At 41.5% G+C, this 18712-nt stretch overlaps 1 protein-coding gene across 2 annotated transcripts in view; it reads left to right on the forward strand.

Moving 5' to 3' along the window:
- LOC117558763 (cohesin subunit SA-1) overlaps positions 1 to 18712 on the forward strand; it is an 88427-nt gene that overhangs the window by 63923 nt on the left and 5792 nt on the right. For both annotated transcript variants that reach the window (XM_034235148.1, XM_034235147.1), the window contains 16 exons: positions 770 to 877; positions 1033 to 1147; positions 1355 to 1472; positions 4701 to 4804; positions 5426 to 5518; positions 7804 to 8097; positions 8704 to 8774; positions 8892 to 9060; positions 9871 to 9963; positions 10824 to 10998; positions 11861 to 12000; positions 14163 to 14264; positions 15021 to 15169; positions 16481 to 16609; positions 17163 to 17365; positions 18010 to 18178. In XM_034235148.1, coding sequence (XP_034091039.1) covers positions 770 to 877; positions 1033 to 1147; positions 1355 to 1472; positions 4701 to 4804; positions 5426 to 5518; positions 7804 to 8097; positions 8704 to 8774; positions 8892 to 9060; positions 9871 to 9963; positions 10824 to 10998; positions 11861 to 12000; positions 14163 to 14264; positions 15021 to 15169; positions 16481 to 16609; positions 17163 to 17365; positions 18010 to 18178 — 2232 coding nt within the window. The remainder of the gene's footprint in view (positions 1 to 769; positions 878 to 1032; positions 1148 to 1354; positions 1473 to 4700; positions 4805 to 5425; positions 5519 to 7803; positions 8098 to 8703; positions 8775 to 8891; positions 9061 to 9870; positions 9964 to 10823; positions 10999 to 11860; positions 12001 to 14162; positions 14265 to 15020; positions 15170 to 16480; positions 16610 to 17162; positions 17366 to 18009; positions 18179 to 18712) is intronic.

Here is an 18712-nt window from a genome sequence, read left to right on the forward strand (position 1 = left end):
AAGTACAGGTATTTGTGTTCAACATGTAAGAAGTAGAAAGTTCAGGTATTTGTGTTCAACATGTAAGAAGTAGAAAGTACAGGTATTTGAGTTCAACATGTAAGAAGCAGAAAGTACAGGTATTTGGGTTCAACATGTAAGAAGTAGAAAGTACAGGTATTTGTGTTCAACATGTAAGAAGCAGAAAGTACAGGTATTTGTGTTCAACATGTAAGAAGTAGAAAGTACAGGTATTTGAGTTCAACATGTAAGAAGTAGAAAGTACAGGTATTTGAGTTCAACATGTAAGAAGTAGAAAGTACAGGTATTTGTGTTCAACATGTAAGAAGTAGAAAGTACAGGTATTTGAGTTCAACATGTAAGAAGTAGAAAGTACAGGTATTTGTGTTAAACATGTAAGAAGTAGAAAGTACAGGTATTTGTGTTCAACATGTAAGAAGCAGAAAGTACAGGTATTTGTGTTCAACATGTAAGAAGTAGAAAGTACAGGTATTTGAGTTCAACATGTAAGAAGTAGAAAGTACAGGTATTTGTGTTCAACATGTAAGAAGCAGAAAGTTCAGGTATTTGTGTTCAAAATATAAGAAGTCAAAGTAAAAAGTCGTCAGCAAAATAAGTAGTGGAGTAAAGTACTGATACCAGAAAACTTTAGTACAGTAACGAAGTATTTGTACTCCACTACTTCCCACCTCAGTCTTTTACTGAGGAGAAATAAAGGTCGGTTTGTGTTCTTGTGTTGAGTGTAACTCATTTTGATGATCTGTTGCAGGGGCAGTGAAGACGCCCTATCCAATGAGGACTGTGAGAACGTGTACCACCTGGTCTACTCGGCCCACCGACCTGTGGCAGTAGCTGCCGGAGAGTTCCTGCACAGGAAGTGAGTCCATCTCCTAACTCAACCTCAAACAATTCTGACTTGAAATAATGTTGAGATTCATTTACGTCGGATCTATTTGTCATTTTATAGTGATTTGAAGATCTGCCTTTCTCCATTTTGTTCACTGATACATCTCTCTTCCTCCTCCCTCTCAGATTGTTCAGTCGTCATGACCCTCTGGCGGAGGAAGCGTTGGCGAAGCGCAGAGGGAGGAGCAGTCCCAACGGAAACCTCATCCGCATGCTGGTGCTCTTCTTTCTGGAGAGCGAGGTAACACAGGATTCCAACACGATGGATGATATGTACTAAGCATGCACTTATTTGCAGTTAAAAATATATGTGTTATTTTATTGGTGAGATGGTGTATTTTTTAAACTGGCCCACTTGCAACAATATCAGTTGTGAATATGAATTATAAGAATTCTGATCATGTACTGTGTGTGTGTTTGTGTGTTCGTGTGTGTGTTGTGTGTGTAGCTTCATGAACACGCAGCATACCTGGTGGACTCGCTGTGGGAGAGCTCTCAGGAGCTGCTGAAGGACTGGGAGTGTATGACTGAGCTTCTGCTGGAGGAGCCTGTGCAGGGAGAGGAGGGTACGACACACACACACGCACACACACATTAAACTGTTCTCTCATTAAACCCTGTGAAACAGCTTTAGGCCTCTTCTTCACGTCAAGCACAACATCACAGCCATGTCAGCTAGAATATTAAGAACTATTTATATTTTATTTGTATTTACTTGCTCTATTTTATCTGTCTTATCTCCCCACTGGTTTCTCTGATTCTCTGTATTGTCTCCCCACTGGTTTCTCTGACTCTCTGTCTTATCTCCCCACTGGTTTCTCTGACTCTCTGTCTTATCTCCCCACTGGTTTCTCTGACTCTCTGTCTTATCTCCACACTGGTTTATCTGACTCTCTGTATTGTCTCCCCACTGGTTTCTCTGACTCTCTGTCTTATCTCCACACTGGTTTCTCTGACTCTGTATTGTCTCCCCACTGGTTTCTCTGACTCTGTATTGTCTCCCCACTGGTTTCTCTGACTCTCTGTATTGTCTCCCCACTGGTTTCTCTGACTCTGTATTGTCTCCCCACTGGTTTCTCTGACTCTCTGTATTGTCTCCCCACTGGTTTCTCTGACTCTGTATTGTCTCCCCACTGGTTTCTCTGACTCTCTGTTTTATCTCCCCACTGGTTTCTCTGACTCTCTGTATTGTCTCCCCACTGGTTTCTCTGACTCTGTTTTATCTCCCCACTGGTTTCTATGACTCTCTGTCTTATCTCCCCACTGGTTTATCTGACTCTCTGTCTTATCTCCACACTGGTTTCTATGACTCTCTGTCTTATCTCCACACTGGTTTCTCTGACTCTCTGTCTTATCTCCCCACTGGTTTCTCTGACTCTCTGTCTTATCTCCCCACTGGTTTATCTGACTCTCTGTCTTATCTCCACACTGGTTTCTATGACTCTCTGTCTTATCTCCACACTGGTTTCTCTGACTCTCTGTCTTATCTCCCCACTGGTTTCTCTGACTCTCTGTATTGTCTCTGACTGGTTTCTCTGACTCTCTGTCTTATCTACCCACTGGTTTCTCTGACTCTCTGTCTTATCTCCACACTGGTTTCTCTGACTCTCTGTCTTATCTCCCCACTGGTTTCTCTGACTCTCTGTCTTATCTCCACACTGGTTTCTCTGACTCTCTGTCTTATCTCCACACTGGTTTCTCTGACTCTCTGTCTTATCTCCACACTGGTTTCTCTGACTCTCTGTCTTATCTCCACACTGGTTTCTCTGACTCTCTGTCTTATCTCCCCACTGGTTTCTCTGACTCTCTGTCTTATCTCCACACTGGTTTCTCTGACTCTCTGTCTTATCTCCCCACTGGTTTCTCTGACTCTCTGTCTTATCTCCACACTGGTTTCTCTGACTCTCTGTCTTATCTCCCCACTGGTTTCTCTGACTCTCTGTCTTATCTCCACACTGGTTTCTCTGATTCTCTGTTTTATCTCCCCACTGGTTTCTTTGACTCTCTGTCTTATCTCCCCACTGGTTTCTCTGACTCTCTGTTTTATCTCCCCACTGGTTTCTCTGACTCTCTGTATTGTCTCCCCACTGGTTTCTCTGACTCTCTGTATTGTCTCCCCACTGGTTTCTCTGACTCTCTGTTTTATCTCCACACTGGTTTCTCTGACTCTCTGTCTTATCTCCCCACTGGTTTCTCTGACTCTCTGTCTTATCTCCCCACTGGTTTCTCTGACTCTCTGTTTTATCTCCCCACTGGTTTCTCTGGCTCTCTGTATTGTCTCCGCACTGGTTTATCTGACTCTCTGTATTGTCTCCCCACTGGTTTCTCTGACTCTCTGTATTATCTCCACACTGGTTTCTCTGACTCTCTGTCTTATCTCCCCACTGGTTTCTCTGACTCTCTGTCTTATCTCCACACTGGTTTCTCTGACTCTCTGTCTTATCTCCCCACTGGTTTCTCTGACTCTCTGTCTTATCTCCCCACTGGTTTCTCTGACTCTCTGTCTTATCTCCACACTGGTTTCTCTGACTCTCTGTCTTATCTCCCCACTGGTTTCTCTGACTCTCTGTATTGTCTCCCCACTGGTTTCTCTGACTCTCTGTCTTATCTCCACACTGGTTTCTCTGACTCTCTGTCTTATCTCCACACTGGTTTCTCTGACTCTCTGTATTGTCTCTGACTGGTTTCTCTGACTCTCTGTCTTATCTCCCCACTGGTTTATCTGACTCTCTGTTTTATCTCCCCACTGGTTTCTCTGACTCTCTGTCTTATCTCCACACTGGTTTCTCTGACTCTCTGTCTTATCTCCCCACTGGTTTCTCTGACTCTCTGTTTTATCTCCCCACTGGTTTCTCTGACTCTCTGTCTTATCTCCACACTGGTTTATCTGACTCTGTTTTATCTCCCCACTGGTTTCTCTGACTCTCTGTTTTATCTCCCCACTGGTTTCTCTGACTCTCTGTCTTATATCCACACTGGTTTCTCTGACTCTCTGTATTGTCTCTGACTGGTTTCTCTGACTCTCTGTCTTATCTCCCCACTGGTTTCTCTGACTCTCTGTTTTATCTCCACACTGGTTTCTCTGACTCTCTGTCTTATCTCCACACTGGTTTCTCTGACTCTCTGTCTTATCTCCCCACTGGTTTCTCTGACTCTCTGTTTTATCTCCCCACTGGTTTCTCTGACTCTCTGTCTTATCTCCACACTGGTTTATCTGACTCTGTTTTATCTCCCCACTGGTTTCTCTGACTCTCTGTTTATCTCCCCACTGGTTTCTCTGACTCTCTGTCTTATATCCACACTGGTTTCTCTGACTCTCTGTATTGTCTCTGACTGGTTTCTCTGACTCTCTGTCTTATCTCCCCACTGGTTTCTCTGACTCTCTGTTTTATCTCCCCACTGGTTTCTCTGACTCTCTGTCTTATCTCCACACTGGTTTCTCTGACTCTCTGTTTTATCTCCCCACTGGTTTCTCTGACTCTCTGTTTTATCTCCCCACTGGTTTCTCTGACTCTCTGTCTTATCTCCCCACTGGTTTCTCTGACTCTCTGTCTTATCTCCCCACTGGTTTCTCTGACTCTCAGTATTGTCTCTGACTGGTTTCTCTGACTCTCTGTTTTATCTCCCCACTGGTTTATCTGACTCTCTGTATTGTCTCTGACTGGTTTCTCTGACTCTCTGTCTTATCTCCACACTGGTTTATCTGACTCTCTGTCTTATCTCCACACTGGTTTCTCTGACTCTCTGTATTGTCTCTGACTGGTTTCTCTGACTCTCTCCTCCTGTGTTTGCAGTGTTGTCGGACAGACAGGAGAGCGCTCTGATAGAGCTGATGGTGTGCACCCTCCGTCAGGCAGCAGAGGCTCACCCACCGGTCGGCAGAGGCACCGGAAAACGGGTAGGTCGAGTATACACACTGTACTACCAGCATTCACTTTAACTGTACACATATTGACACAGTTGTGTGGAGATAGCAGTCCGATGCTGTTGTCCTTGGTTACAAAATAAATGTCTTAATATGCCAATTTCAAAGAATAGATTTTCACATGACTTTTTTTTTACAGATGGTTTTCTTCATGTTTTCAGTGTTTCAGAGTAATACAATTCGCCCCCCCCTTGGTTCGGACACCTTCTGTGTTGTTGTATTTATAATCCTTATATACCTTTATTGTTTATATTTACTGTTTACTCAGCCTGCACTCGAATTCATTCATAGATTAATTCAGCGTTAAATTGATACAATTTCTAAAAAACACCACATGTGTGTAACTGCCGTAAGTGTTCAATTCAAGTGCTCAAAATTAAAATTAAAACAGCTGGATATCTAACGGAGTGTGTATTTATTGTCAGCAAGCTTCGGCACATTTATGAATACATGCTGAGATTGCAAAACAGATTTATTTGTTCCATCCATGAATAACCTTCTTGGTCACAATGAAAGAACAGAAGACTCAGAAAAGCACTGTTTATTTCCCTTTTTGATGCATTTTTTTACACATTTGACATTCTGCTTGTCCAGGTGTTGACAGCGAAGGAGAGGAAGACGCAGATAGACGATAAGAACAAACTGACAGAGCACTACATCATGGCGCTGCCCATGCTGCTGTCCAAGGTAAAACCTCTCTGAAGCTCATCCTGCAGCAGACACTGATTAACGAGCGGTGGAGTGACTGTTTGTCGAAATAATTGATCAGGGTGTTATTTATATAGCCATGAGAAGTGTTATTGAATGAAAGCCAATCTGGAGAGGTGTGCTGGCCAAATACTTGTCTGTTTTATTAACTGGGAAACAAAAAAAGAGATTGATGGGTTTGTTTTTTGTCTATTCTGCCTCTGAATGTCGGCTTGTGACTTTTTTTTCTGTATAGATCCGGGTAAATAAAGCATCACAGATATCTATTTCTTAGCTTTTCTGTACTCTGTTACAATGTGCTAACTTATCTGATGCACTAGTAGTGGTGCTTCTGGAATAATTCACATAGTCAGGACGCTTATATGATTCATTATGTAATTAGAGCCCATTCAGTCTTTTACCAAAAGCACCTCAAAGCTTTGTTATTTTAAGATGAAGAGTTGAAAAAAACTGTAAAACTCCATGTTTCCTGACAACTCATTTGACCTTAAAAGAGATATACAACTATGCTACAGAAGGCTTTTTATGAAGTATTATAAGCTATACATCATATTGATTACATTACAGTACATTGTGCTGACTCTTTGATCCAAAGCGACTTACAATAAGTTCATTGTAAGTCGAGAAACAAACTCAAAAGCAAGAATACTGCAGGTGCATCTCCTATCTATAAACCCAACCAGATTAAGTGCCACTGCATTAGCTTCACTTAAAGCCAAACCTACGTACAGACAGTGTTGGGACTAACACGGTACAAAGTAACGCGTTACTGTAACGCCGTTATTTTTGGCAGTAACTAGTACTCTAACGCATTACTTTTTTTATTCAGTAACTCAGTTACCGTTACTACATGGTGCGTTACTCCGTTAGTTTTTTTTATATAGTCAACAGCCAGGCGAACAGAGATGAGAACTGTACTTAAGTACTTGAGTAAATGTACTTAGATACTTCCTGTGTCACATGCGGAGACGCGCTGTGGGCGTGTTTGTGTTGTTTACTAACAAGACTATCATGGCGGCGGCGGAGCTCAAGTCTAGTTTCTCCACCTGCAGATATTCTCACTATTTCACTTTTGTCGAGCACAAAGAAAAGAACGTTTTAGTTAAATGTAAGTTGTGTCTTGGCGGGTCAAAGGTCCTATCTACTGCCCAAACCAGTAATTCAAATCTCTTAAAACATCTGCAAAAACAACATGCTGGGACGAAGCTAGTAGCTAAGACCACAGAGACTCAGCCGACGCCACTCCACCTCCACCTAAGCAACAGCGGCTGGATTTTAACCAAGGGACTGCTAGCCAGGGAAAAGTCGATAAAGCCATAAACGCATTACTTTTTGGCGTAAGTAACTGAGTTACTTTTGAAATGAAGTAACTAGTAATGGTAACTAGTTACTGGTTTTCAGTAACTAGCACAACACTGCGTACAGAAGATAATGTTTCTTGTTAAATTATTGTTATTAGCAAAGATACAATTCAAATGTAGTTATATATATATATATAGCCCAATATCATAAAACACATTTGTCTCAAGAGCGCTTCACAAATCAACGAACATGAATGATAATGTAAGATGCAGTGGAAACAAGTGAGTTCTCAGCAGGGCCGTTTCTAGCTTTTTGGGGGCCCTATGCAAGATGCTGTTCGGGGGCCCTTTTTCTTCAAACTACAATGGGGGGATTCCGAAGCCTTTAAGATGATCTGTGGAGATGCTTCAATCTGTTACACTTTAAGAGGAAAACAGGCTAATTTCACAAAAACCAAGCAATTGAAACTTACAACTAATTATATTAAAAAGGTAAACAATAAGGCTCCTCTACGTCAATAAATGCAAGAGATGCAGCATTTTCTCAACAACGTTTAGTATACATTTTTCATCTTCCTCAGACGCCACTCATTGGGTGACAGCCCAGTAATGATTTGGACGTTATTACCCCACAAACACAAGCCACAGCTTTGCTATCATTGCAGTTTAGTTGTGTTTATATCCTATCCTACATTTGATTTTAAGCATATAATGCTTCACCGAACACAGGAGGGGGCTTGGCTGTCTACAAATAAAGACGGCTAATTTTAATCCTCGCCAAATATATTGAGGCTGAACCTGAACTTTCAGCTTGAGGGCCCCCTAGTGGCCGTGGGGGGGGCCCTATGCATCCACATAGTCCGCCTATAGGAAAAAATTGCCCTGGTTTCAGTCTGCGATGGAAGGTGTGTAGACTCTCTGATGTCCTGATTATCTGTTTCTCACCTCTCCATCTCCTCACAGTACCAGGCGGACTCGGAGAAGGTGGCCAACCTGCTGCAGATCCCTCAGTTCTTCGACCTGGACGTGTACAGCGCCGGTCGGATGGAGAAGCACCTGGACGCCCTGCTGAAGCAGATCCGCCTGGTGGTGGAGAAGCACATCGAGATGGACGTGCTGGAGGCCTGCAGTAAGACCTACAGCATCCTCTGCTCCGAGGAGTACACCATCATGAACCGCGTGGACATCGCCCGCTCGCAACTCATCGACGAGATGACCGACCGCTTCTCTCACTCTGTGGAGGATCTGCTGCAGGAGGTATGAGTGGATGTGGATATGGGGAGGTATGAGGGAAGAGAAGCAGGGGTTGGTGCAGTAGTGACTGGTGAAAGAAATGATGCAGGTGTAAAAGTAAGCACTTAATGTCTTTGAAATGAAGCCGCAAGATGCACAGGAAGTGTGGACAATTAGAGGTATGGCATTTTTAAGTATAAAGGTAGTAACACATAACTAGGGATGCCTGATATGATTTTTTTATTATCTGATATAATGAACCATTCATTAGATATTTAATCCGTCATTTCACATTTTGGTGAAATTCTCTTCAGAGAATATGCGAGTGATCAAAGAGAATATATGATCGCAAAGCTCTGACCTAACCAAATGCAATTGACATTACTATTGTTAACAAAACACTTCACACTGGCTAACATGGTCATTTTAATTATGTTTTATTCATCTAAAGTTGTGGACTAAACCATTTTGAAGGTGCTTGTTATGTCAATGAAAGACAATTATAATAATATTTATTTTAATAATATAACATTTCCCATAATTCATCAGACCAATTTATATCCAGCATCCTCGCATATGACCCCAGCATCCGTAGTCTTTGTGCACTAACAGGTGTTTGTTATTCTGCAGGCGGAGGAGGCCGATGACGACGATATCTACAACGTTTTATCTACGCTCAAGAGACTCACAGCCTTCCACAAGTAAGAGAAGAGAAACTGTAATGTTAACTGACTGAAAGCACTGGATATCACTTAATTAAAGCTAAATGCCAGATACTCTATGAATGTGATTTATTGACCTCTTGTTTCCTGTTTCAGCGCCCATGACCTGACCCGGTGGGATTTATTTGGGAGCTGCTACCGGCTGCTGAAGGCGGGCATCGAGCAGGGCTCCATGCCGGAGCAGATCGCCGTGCAGGCCCTGCAGTGCTCGCAATACTCCGTCCTCTGGCAGCTGGTGAAGGTCACAGAGGGCTCTCCCAGCAAGGTGACACATGGATCCTGAATAATACTTACCTGTAGATACATTTTCTGTCCTTAGCTAATCAGTTATTTGACCAGAGGTGGGAAGTAGTGGAGTACAAATACTTTGTTACTGTACTTAAGTACATTTTTCTGGTATCAGTACTTTACTCCACTACTTATTTTATTTCCACCTTTATTTCAAACATATTATTTAAAAACAGAATACTGTATTGGTAGAACACAACATTTTTTGTGTCAAACAATATTTATATATTCAACAAAAATAATAATAATGAATCATAAGTGTCCGAAAAGGAGCGGGAGGAAGCATAATGTTTAATAAGATATTTACTAAGGCAAAATGCTGCTAGTTTTACAATAACAAAAACACATTTTAATAATACTGATAACCTAGGTCATCATTTGTTGATTGTCATTGGACTAGATCTTTGCCTGACCCGACCAGCGTCAGCACAAAGTGAATTGATTCTTTAATAGAGTTAGCAGTTGACTAAATTATATATTTTAAGTTCACCCGCATTTAGCCATGAAACATGTATCCTGACTGATGCTGTTTAATATCGATTTCCTTTAAAGTGCTCATTGTGTGTGTGTATGTGTGTGTGTGTGTGTGTGTGTGTGTGTGTGTGTGTGTGTGTGTGTGTGTGTGTGTGTGTGTGTGTGTGTGTGTGTGTGTGTGTGTGTGTGTGTGTGTGTGTGTGTGTGTGTGTGTGTGTGTGTGTGTGTGTGTGTGTGTGTGTGTGTGTGTGTGTGTGTGTGTGGTGTGTGTGTGTGTGTGTGTGTGTGTGTGTGTGTGTGTGTGTGTTTGCAGGATGAGATGTTGGCTCTCAGGAGAGTGGTGAAGTCGTTCCTGGCTGTGTGCCAGCAGTGCCTGTCCAACGTCAACACAATGGTCAAAGAGCAGGTAACAAAACACATCTGAAACAAGCTGCGCACACCTTTAGTGAAGAATAGATGTGTCTTGGGAACAGGTGAACAATTTTAAATTATAAACAGTGTACAGCTTTCTTTACAATTTATCAAGTCAAAGTCAACTTAATTGTCAATCTGTCAGTTGTGTGTACAGACAGAGATTGAAATACCGTTTCCCACAATCCCGAATACAAAAATACAAATATGTATATCCTATATATACACAATCAACAGACACATCTATACATATGCACACATTAAGATACACAACAATCAATATATACAAAATAACAGTCACTTCAATATCTTTGGGAATATACATTAGTGCAAGACACGACTGTCACAGTTTGTGATATGATATGACAATTTAAGGTTTGATATGTAATCCTGGAGAGGATATAGAAGGATAGACAGATAGCAAAAATAATTGCAGTGTTAAAAAATCATTGAAATGTTTCCCTGTATTTTCTTCTGTCATTTTTCATATTTTGACATTTGTTGTTGAGTTACTCTGGAAAATAGTTTTTTGTTTCAATGGTTTTCAAATGTATTATTTTTCCCATTTGTTAATGCTCAAAGGTTAGTTACTAGTAAAGGAATAGGTAGAATAGACAGTAATAATAATAGATTACATTTGTATAGCGCCTTTCAAGGGACCCAAGGCCGCTTTACATGGTGAACAAACAGACAAAAGGGTCAAATAATAAAGTACAACATTAAATAAATAGCAGTAGGAGTGGAGGCAGGGGGACTGTGATGGGTTAGGGGTCAAAGGCCATGGTGAGTTTATAATGATGACTTGAGGTAGGTTTTTTTAATCAAATCCCAACCCTTCATTTGCTCCTGCATCAGGCGTTCATGCTGCTCTGCGACCTGCTGACGATCTTCAGTCACCAGCTGGCCTCCGGCAGCAGAGAGGGGTTCCAGCCGCTCGTCTTCAACCCGGACGGCACTCTGCAGAACGAGCTGCTCAACTTCGTCCTGGACCACGTCTTCATCGACCAGGACGAAGAGAGTCAGAGCATGGGTGAGGGTCCAAGGACGTTTAAGGAAATACATAAGAATGAAATACTCTTAAAGGTCACCTATTATGCAAAATCCTCTTTTTCATGTCTCTTCTACATCAACATGTGTCCCTTCTTCTCCATGTCTCTTCTACATCAACATGTGTCCCCTCTTCTTCATGTCTCTTCTACATCAACATGTGTCCCCTCGTCTTCATGTCTCTTCTACATCAACATGTGTCCCCTCTTCTTCATGTCTCTTCTACATCAACATGTGTCCCCTCTTCTTCATGTCTCTTCTACATCAACATGTGTCCCCTCTTCTTCATGTCTCTTCTACATCAACATGTGTCCCCTCTGTGGAAAGAGACTCTGAAAGTTTCAGGAACAAAGATTCTCTCTCTTTTTGTCCTGATCCATTTCTATAAAAACCTGTCTGAAAATGAGCTGATCAGATTTTGGCCACTTTATGATGTCATAACGATGTGTTGTCTTGTGTAACCATTAGCCAATCAGCAACCAAGGTAACCCCCCCCCCCCCACCTTATCACCTGAATCTCCTCCTAGAGCACCATTGAGTTCTTTGTAACCAAATCTCTCTCAGAGGGGCGTGGGGAGGGGCTCCTTATTTTCATCTGAAGTAACAGACAGAGAATCAGCACTTTGGAAACAGGGCTGAAACAGAGGGGATTATGGGTAATGCTGCAATGATCTGTTTGGTGTTTGGAGCCAAACACTTCAGAGACATGTTTTGTATATATCTGAGTCCTATAATATATTGATGAAAAACAGTATCATAGGCGACCTTTTTAAAGATCAACTCACCTTTTCTCTTCCTCCCGCTCCTTCTTCTCCTCTTCACTTCTAACTTCCTCCCAACTGCAGAGGGAGACGAGGAGGACGAGGCCAATAAGATCGAAGCTCTCCACAAAAGGAGAAATCTGCTCGCAGCTTTCTGCAAACTCATCATTTTCGACATCGTAGACATGCCCGCTGCGGCCGACATCTTCAAACACTACATGAAGGTGACTGTACCTTACATAAACACTGAAATAATCAATATAAAATAAAAATAAATTGCAATATGAAACCGATACAAGTTGGAAGTCGGCAGATTATGAGTTTAGGATAAGATTATAAATGTTAAAAGACAGTGAAAGATTTTTATTCTCGAGTCAAGATACTCAAACTGATTTTGCCGCATTGTCCCTTAGCAAATCTTTGATGTCCTAACAAAGGGGTCTGCAACCTTTTTGACCAAAAGAGCCATTTTGCACCCGTTTCCAACACTTGTTTTTGTCTGGAGCCGCAAAACATATTTGAAATAAATAAAACATATAGCTGCACCCTAAAAAGAGTTAAAGGTAGGGTATGTAATTTATTTCAGAAACACTTCTTGTTATATTCCATGGAATGCTCTTAACATCCCGTTAGCAATGAATACATTAACTGCTTTGACAATAAATACATAAAATAATGTAATCTGTGGAAGCCGTGGCGCTGTAAAAAGCACGACCAATCATCTGAGCCGGCCCGGCTAAAGTAACTGGATGGCCTACCTGCCTGTCAGCCTTCCATCTGTGCACAAACTTATCTCGTGCCCTCATTGGTCATGTGCACGTTCGTGTGTGTTGGAGGAGGGGCTCTGTAAGGAAGTCTGAAGGAAGAGGCAGATTTTTTCCGGCTGCGTATTTTCAAATTCTAGCGCACTCGAGCTGGTTTCTCCAAAATGACATACTCCACCTTTAACTGACTGAATTATGACTGAAGATCGTCAGCGGTCTTCCTCTTCCTTTTTTCCCCTCGATACGTAAAGGCTGCAGCACCTTTGACAACTCGGATCGTTTGCTGTGAAAGCAGATAACTCTGTCCACGCAGAATTAAACCCTCTGTGTTCCTCCCATACTTTTCTTTTCTTTGATTTATCCATAGTTCGCTCATCGAGCCGGGGGTCAGGTTATTCACCTGCAAGAAAAGGCACTGGCGCGGGACCGTAGCAGGATGTGACGCATATTTTAGTTGACCTAATTAAAACCGTTTTGTTTTTTATTTATGTGTCACAGTATCACCTCAAAATACAAGATACGAAACATTTTCAACCATGCAACAAAATATAAATAGTCCTACAAATACTTTTATTTTATTTCCTTCTTATTTTTGTCTAAGCTCAAGGGAGCCAGAGCAGAGGGCTTAAAGAGCTGCATGCGGCTCACCGACCCCTGTCCTAACATGATATCATTATAAAATAGTGTAACATTTTGGGGTCCTTAACCCTTGTGTTGTGTTCAAAAGCTGTTACCGTTCATGGTGTTCGCGGGTCAATTTTGACCCATGATTTATCTCAGTCCAAAACACACAACAAAAATTACTATCATCCAATATTGTTTTAACTACATCATAACTAACTTATAATTCATTCATAACCGAACAATCCTGTTGTAATTTAATGTCATGGCCCCAAAACACATTGCACCACATATTGCACACGTGCATGTGTGTGTTCAGGTTCAAGTGTTAGTGTACATATTCTTTGAGAAAGGTGGAGTTCCCGTGGGGGGAGGGGGGGCAGAGGGAGGGGAGACCAGGTGCATGTTGCGAACAATTATTGTTACAGTGGATGAAGGGGGCGGGGGAGGGGTGTCTAAAGTCAAAGATGAATCTTGATTGGGCCAAATTTGACCTCGAGTCACCCAAAACAATTCTGCTGGGTCTCCCCAGACCCGAACACCAAATTCTACACTTTTTTTTTTAGAGACCTTCAGACTTGGCAAATATGGTCAAAATCAGTTTTGTAGTGTTTATATGGCTGTTGTGGAGGATATCATGAAGCCTTGTTCCGATACAAAAACTAGAGCGTAGTTATTATATCATTTTAACTTGGAACGGGAGACCCGAACACAACACAAGGGTTAAATGTGAAAAATATGACTGCTCTCGGATTTATCTTTGTAAAAATGTGTTGGTTTGCAGCGAGATAAAAGCATAGAAATTAATGAATGCAATAATGACAAAATCAAGGAGTTTTTACTCAATGGAAATAAATAAGAAAATCAAGGAAAACAACAAATCAACCTTAAATTAAATCATTTCAGGTTGATGATGTAAACCTGTAAATGACATCATAATAAATGCACTAAACTGTCCCCTTGCTTGTTGCTAACTGCCTGTTTTTTTTCCTCTGCTTCAGTATTATAATGATTACGGCGACATCATCAAGGAGACTCTGAGTAAAACAAGACAGACGGACAAGATTCAGTGCGCCAAGACGCTCATCCTCAGTCTGCAGCAGGTGAGGCTTCAACAACATCACATGACAACATATCGCATTCTTTAAAGGTCTCCTATCATGCGAAATGCACTCCTGTCCTTTATACATATGTGTCCCCGGTGTGTCGGGGAACTCACAAAGTGTAAGAAAATAAAACCCTCTCTTTTCCCCTCCGTACCCAAATCTCTAAAAACGGGGGTACGACGGAGCTGATCCAGATTTGTGTCCGATATGACGTAATATCTGAAATGTGGACCCACGGCCCAATCAGAAACGTTGCTATCAGAAACAATGCCCGACTGTTTTGGACGTAATATGGTCTTTGTTTACATTAGCATCGCTAACACTCAGAGCTAACCTGTACTGGAGAGCATGTGTGTGAAGAAGCAGGAAATAAAAAGGAACTCACCTTGTGGTATAACCGGCAAGAGAGAAAGCGTTTGAGCTCCATACTGTTTCAGAAATAATCCTTGATGTGGTTTAGAACATGACGCATTTAGCTGAATCTGCCGGGTAATTCTGAGCAGGCACAAGCTCCCCCTCTTCCGCTAAGGACCCAGAATCAGCACTTTTCTAACAGGGCTGAAATAGAGGGGTATGAGAGATGTCTAAAATGCATGATATGTGCAAAACACATCATAGACATGTTTTTTATATATTTGTATATATCTGACACCTATAATATATAACTTAAAATATCATGATGGGAGATGTTTAAGTGATGAGAGCTTTCATCAGTGCAAACCCACAAACACTGTGTCGTCTTGTGTGTTCCAGCTGTTCAACGAGCTGCTTCAGGACCAGGGCCCCACTCTGGACCGCACCTCCTCTCACGTCAGCGGGATCAAGGAGCTGGCCCGCCGCTTCGCCCTCACCTTCGGCCTCGACCAGATCAAGACCAGAGAGGCGGTGGCCACGCTGCACAAGTAAGACCTGAGGCTGTGTTTGGACTCACAGCGTTTATCAGACGGAAAGAACGTGCATGAGATTAGAGAAACAGTATGTTCACCAGAGATGGCAAAAGTACACACATCCTTTACTCAAGTAGAAGAACAGATACTCGTGTTTAAAAATACTCTGGTGAAAGTAGTGACTAAACTTCTTTACTCAAGTCAAAGTAAAGAGGCTTTGAAATGTACTTCAGTAAAAAGTACCCATAACTACCAGCTGTTTTAAAGAGTACCTGACCTCCCTTTATATTAATAGAACAATAATGTTGTTAGCTAATGAATGTTTCCATGCTGAACAACGGCAACATGACAACGTTTCCATTGGTCCCTCTTCTTTAGAGAAGACCAGGAAATGATGGACACACGGATCGTGTTCAAATCAATAGGCACGCAATGACTCTAAATAATAATGATCACGCACCAAACACACATTCAAACTAAAGGAACCAGCTGTTTGGAAAATGAGAGAAGTAGAAAGTACAGGTATTTGTGTTCAACATGTGAGAAGTCAAAGTGAAAAGTCGTCAGAAAAATAAGTAGTGGAGTAAAGTAGTGATGCAAGAAAAATGTACTTAAGTACAGTAACAAAGTATTTGTACTCCACTACTTCCCACCTCTGATGTTCAGTCATGAAAGTTGATATCCTCTCAGCTTTACATCAATTAGAAAGTGTACAGATGACTCGGCTGCAATTTAGTAATGCTGATTCAAATCTATGTAAAAATGTCGTATAAGAATTTACAAATTACCATATTTTTATTTCGAAATTAAAAAATTCCTATCACGATTCTTAAACGCAACTCAAGTCAGAATTAATTAGCAAAATATGTTATAACCTTTTCACAGGTGTAAACAAATAAATAATCTGGAGTTCATTGAGAATGAATCAAAATGTCTGTATCTGTTCGGTATTATAGCCTCCATTACAAACATAGGATGCTGTGAGGGAGTGGCCTGAGTTTCTTCTATCCTGAGGGAAAAAACATATTTTATTACGGCCTTGGAAAAGTCTGAAGTCGAGCTTTCTTCAAAGGTTTTATTTGTCATACACAGGAACAGTGTAGTTGTGCAATTCAGATCTCGGCTCAAATGCAACATAAATATGTATAAGACATATTTATATAAGACAATAATAAAATAGTGCCAGCAATTTAAAAATATCTTTTGGTGTCAGACGCTCATTTTTCTTTTGCCTTCCATTTATTTTTTACTTTCCTTCTTTGTCTTTCCCCCTCCTAATGAATTGTTCTGTCTCCACTTTCTACCTCTTCCTCTCTCTTGTATCAGGGATGGAATAGAGTTTGCATTTAAGTACCCGAATCCTCGAGGAAACGAGTTTCCTCCCCTCAACCTGGCCTTCCTGGAGGTTCTCAGTGAATTCTCCTCTAAACTCATCCGCCAAGACAAAAAGACGGTGTAAGTACTCCCTTTCATCTTTCTGTTACGTCAGGCAAACCTCAATAAGTCACTGAACACATCCATAACTCAGGGTTCGTACGGTCATTTCAAACCTGGAAAAGTCATGGAAATTCAAAATGATAATTCCAGGCCCTGGAAAAGTTATGGAAAAGTCATGGAAATGTAACTAAAGTTGGATCAGATATAATTTATATTTGAGCTAATCGCCGAAATAGTAATACTATAATGATAATAAATACTGTATCGTATAGTAATGAAACGTAAAATGGCATTTAACTGACGAGGTATTTTGCTGGTGAGAGATTTTAGTTGCTTTAGCGTGTAGAAAGCCTACTATTTGATTTGTTTTAGATACACGACATGTTTCAGACCTTATTTTCCTGTTCCATGTTCAAATAAACAATTTTCAGTGGTACCGCTGAAAAAGAGTAATTTTTTTGGTCATTAGGTAAAGGTCATGGAGAAGTCATTGAAAATCATTGGTGAAAAAGTGTATGAACCCCGATAACTACATTTCAAATTAAATGAATCGTGCTGAAATGCTCCTCAGCCACTCATACCTGGAGAAGTTCATGTTGGACTCGATGTCGGAGCGCCGGGAGGACGTGTGGCTGCCGCTGATCTCCTACAGGAACAGCCTGCTGACGGGGGGGGACGAGGACCTCATGTCCGTCACATCGGGCTCCAGCAGCAAGGCCGCCTCCGTGCGCAGCAAGAAGGCCCGGCCGGTGGTGCACAAGAAGCGCATCGAGGGTGAGGAGACACACGCACACAGATTTGTTGTGACTGGCGAAGCCACACACAGTCTAGTATTCGACATACTTATCTCATCTTATTCTCCTTCTTCCGCCACAAATGTCGTCACGCTACTCGTCCGGCAGCGTTGACACGAAACACACAAAACACATCAAAACGTGCGGAATGATTGGGTTGCTATGTCTTTTATAAGAGATTCGCCTAGCCGTTGCACAATATTGTCAATACATTCTCTGTCAGGGTGTCTCTCGTTCACTGGCAGGGCGTTGCCGTGGAAACGCTTTGATCTTTGAACACACCTGTCGGTCGTTAACTAAATCCAGTGGTAATCTAAAGATGTTCAGAAACGATGCAGGAATGTGGTTCAAGAATCCAAAAATGTAATAGATAAACAGTTAAGATAGTCAGCTAAAAGTGAGCGGAAATTAATGGATATTCTTTGTTGTACCTTAACAATATAACTAATGCTATTAATTCTTACAAAGCGGGGGTAATGTTAGCATCTGGACGTGCTCCCAAGTTTCAGTCACTGTATTTTCTAGTTCATTATACCGTGTTTAATCTGTTTTGGGAAATGAGACATGTTCATGGTTATCTGCTGTTGTGTTTATGAGCTCTCTGTGTTTGCGTACATTTTTCAGAAGAGAGTAGTGTTGACAGCTCGTGGCTGCTGCGTAACGACACCCTGCCGACACCGGGGGCGCTGCAGACGCCTCAGCTCACCTCCCCCGTGCTCAGAGAGAACAGACCCGCAGAACACCTGCCCGACCCGGACTCAGAACCCGGCTCGGAGAACGACTTCGTCCACAAGTGAGTGAAAACACATGATAGAAGTACACTTTAACATCAAAGTCAGGGTTCCTACGGTCTTAAAACAACTGGAAAAGTCCTGGAAATAGCTGTTTTTAAGCCTGGAATGTTGCTTGAAAAACATCAAATCCAAAAGGTTTGGGTTCACTTCTATCCCAAAGGGTACAAAAGGAAGACAGGTTATGTACTGTACATACACTTATTTACCAATAAGCATAAATAATAGTCTGGAATTATACACCATAACTACATTTATACATACATATTATATAGCACTTTTGTAAGTACTGAAAGAAAAAAAATCTTTAAATCAAACAAAATTCATGATTTACCGTTTTCTCATCCACCCACTTACAAATACACCTGACTGTGTAAACGATACGACCAGAGTTGGGTGTAACTCGTTACAAAGTAACTCGTAATAATATTACTTTTGTCGATAACGGAGTAGTGTAACGCGTATAATAATTTATATATAATAATTTTTTTTTTATAATTCAGTAATTAGTAGTTACTAACATTGCCCCGACACGC

This window comes from Gymnodraco acuticeps, unplaced genomic scaffold (genome assembly GCF_902827175.1).
Source record: "Gymnodraco acuticeps unplaced genomic scaffold, fGymAcu1.1, whole genome shotgun sequence".
NCBI lineage: Eukaryota > Metazoa > Chordata > Actinopteri > Perciformes > Bathydraconidae > Gymnodraco > Gymnodraco acuticeps.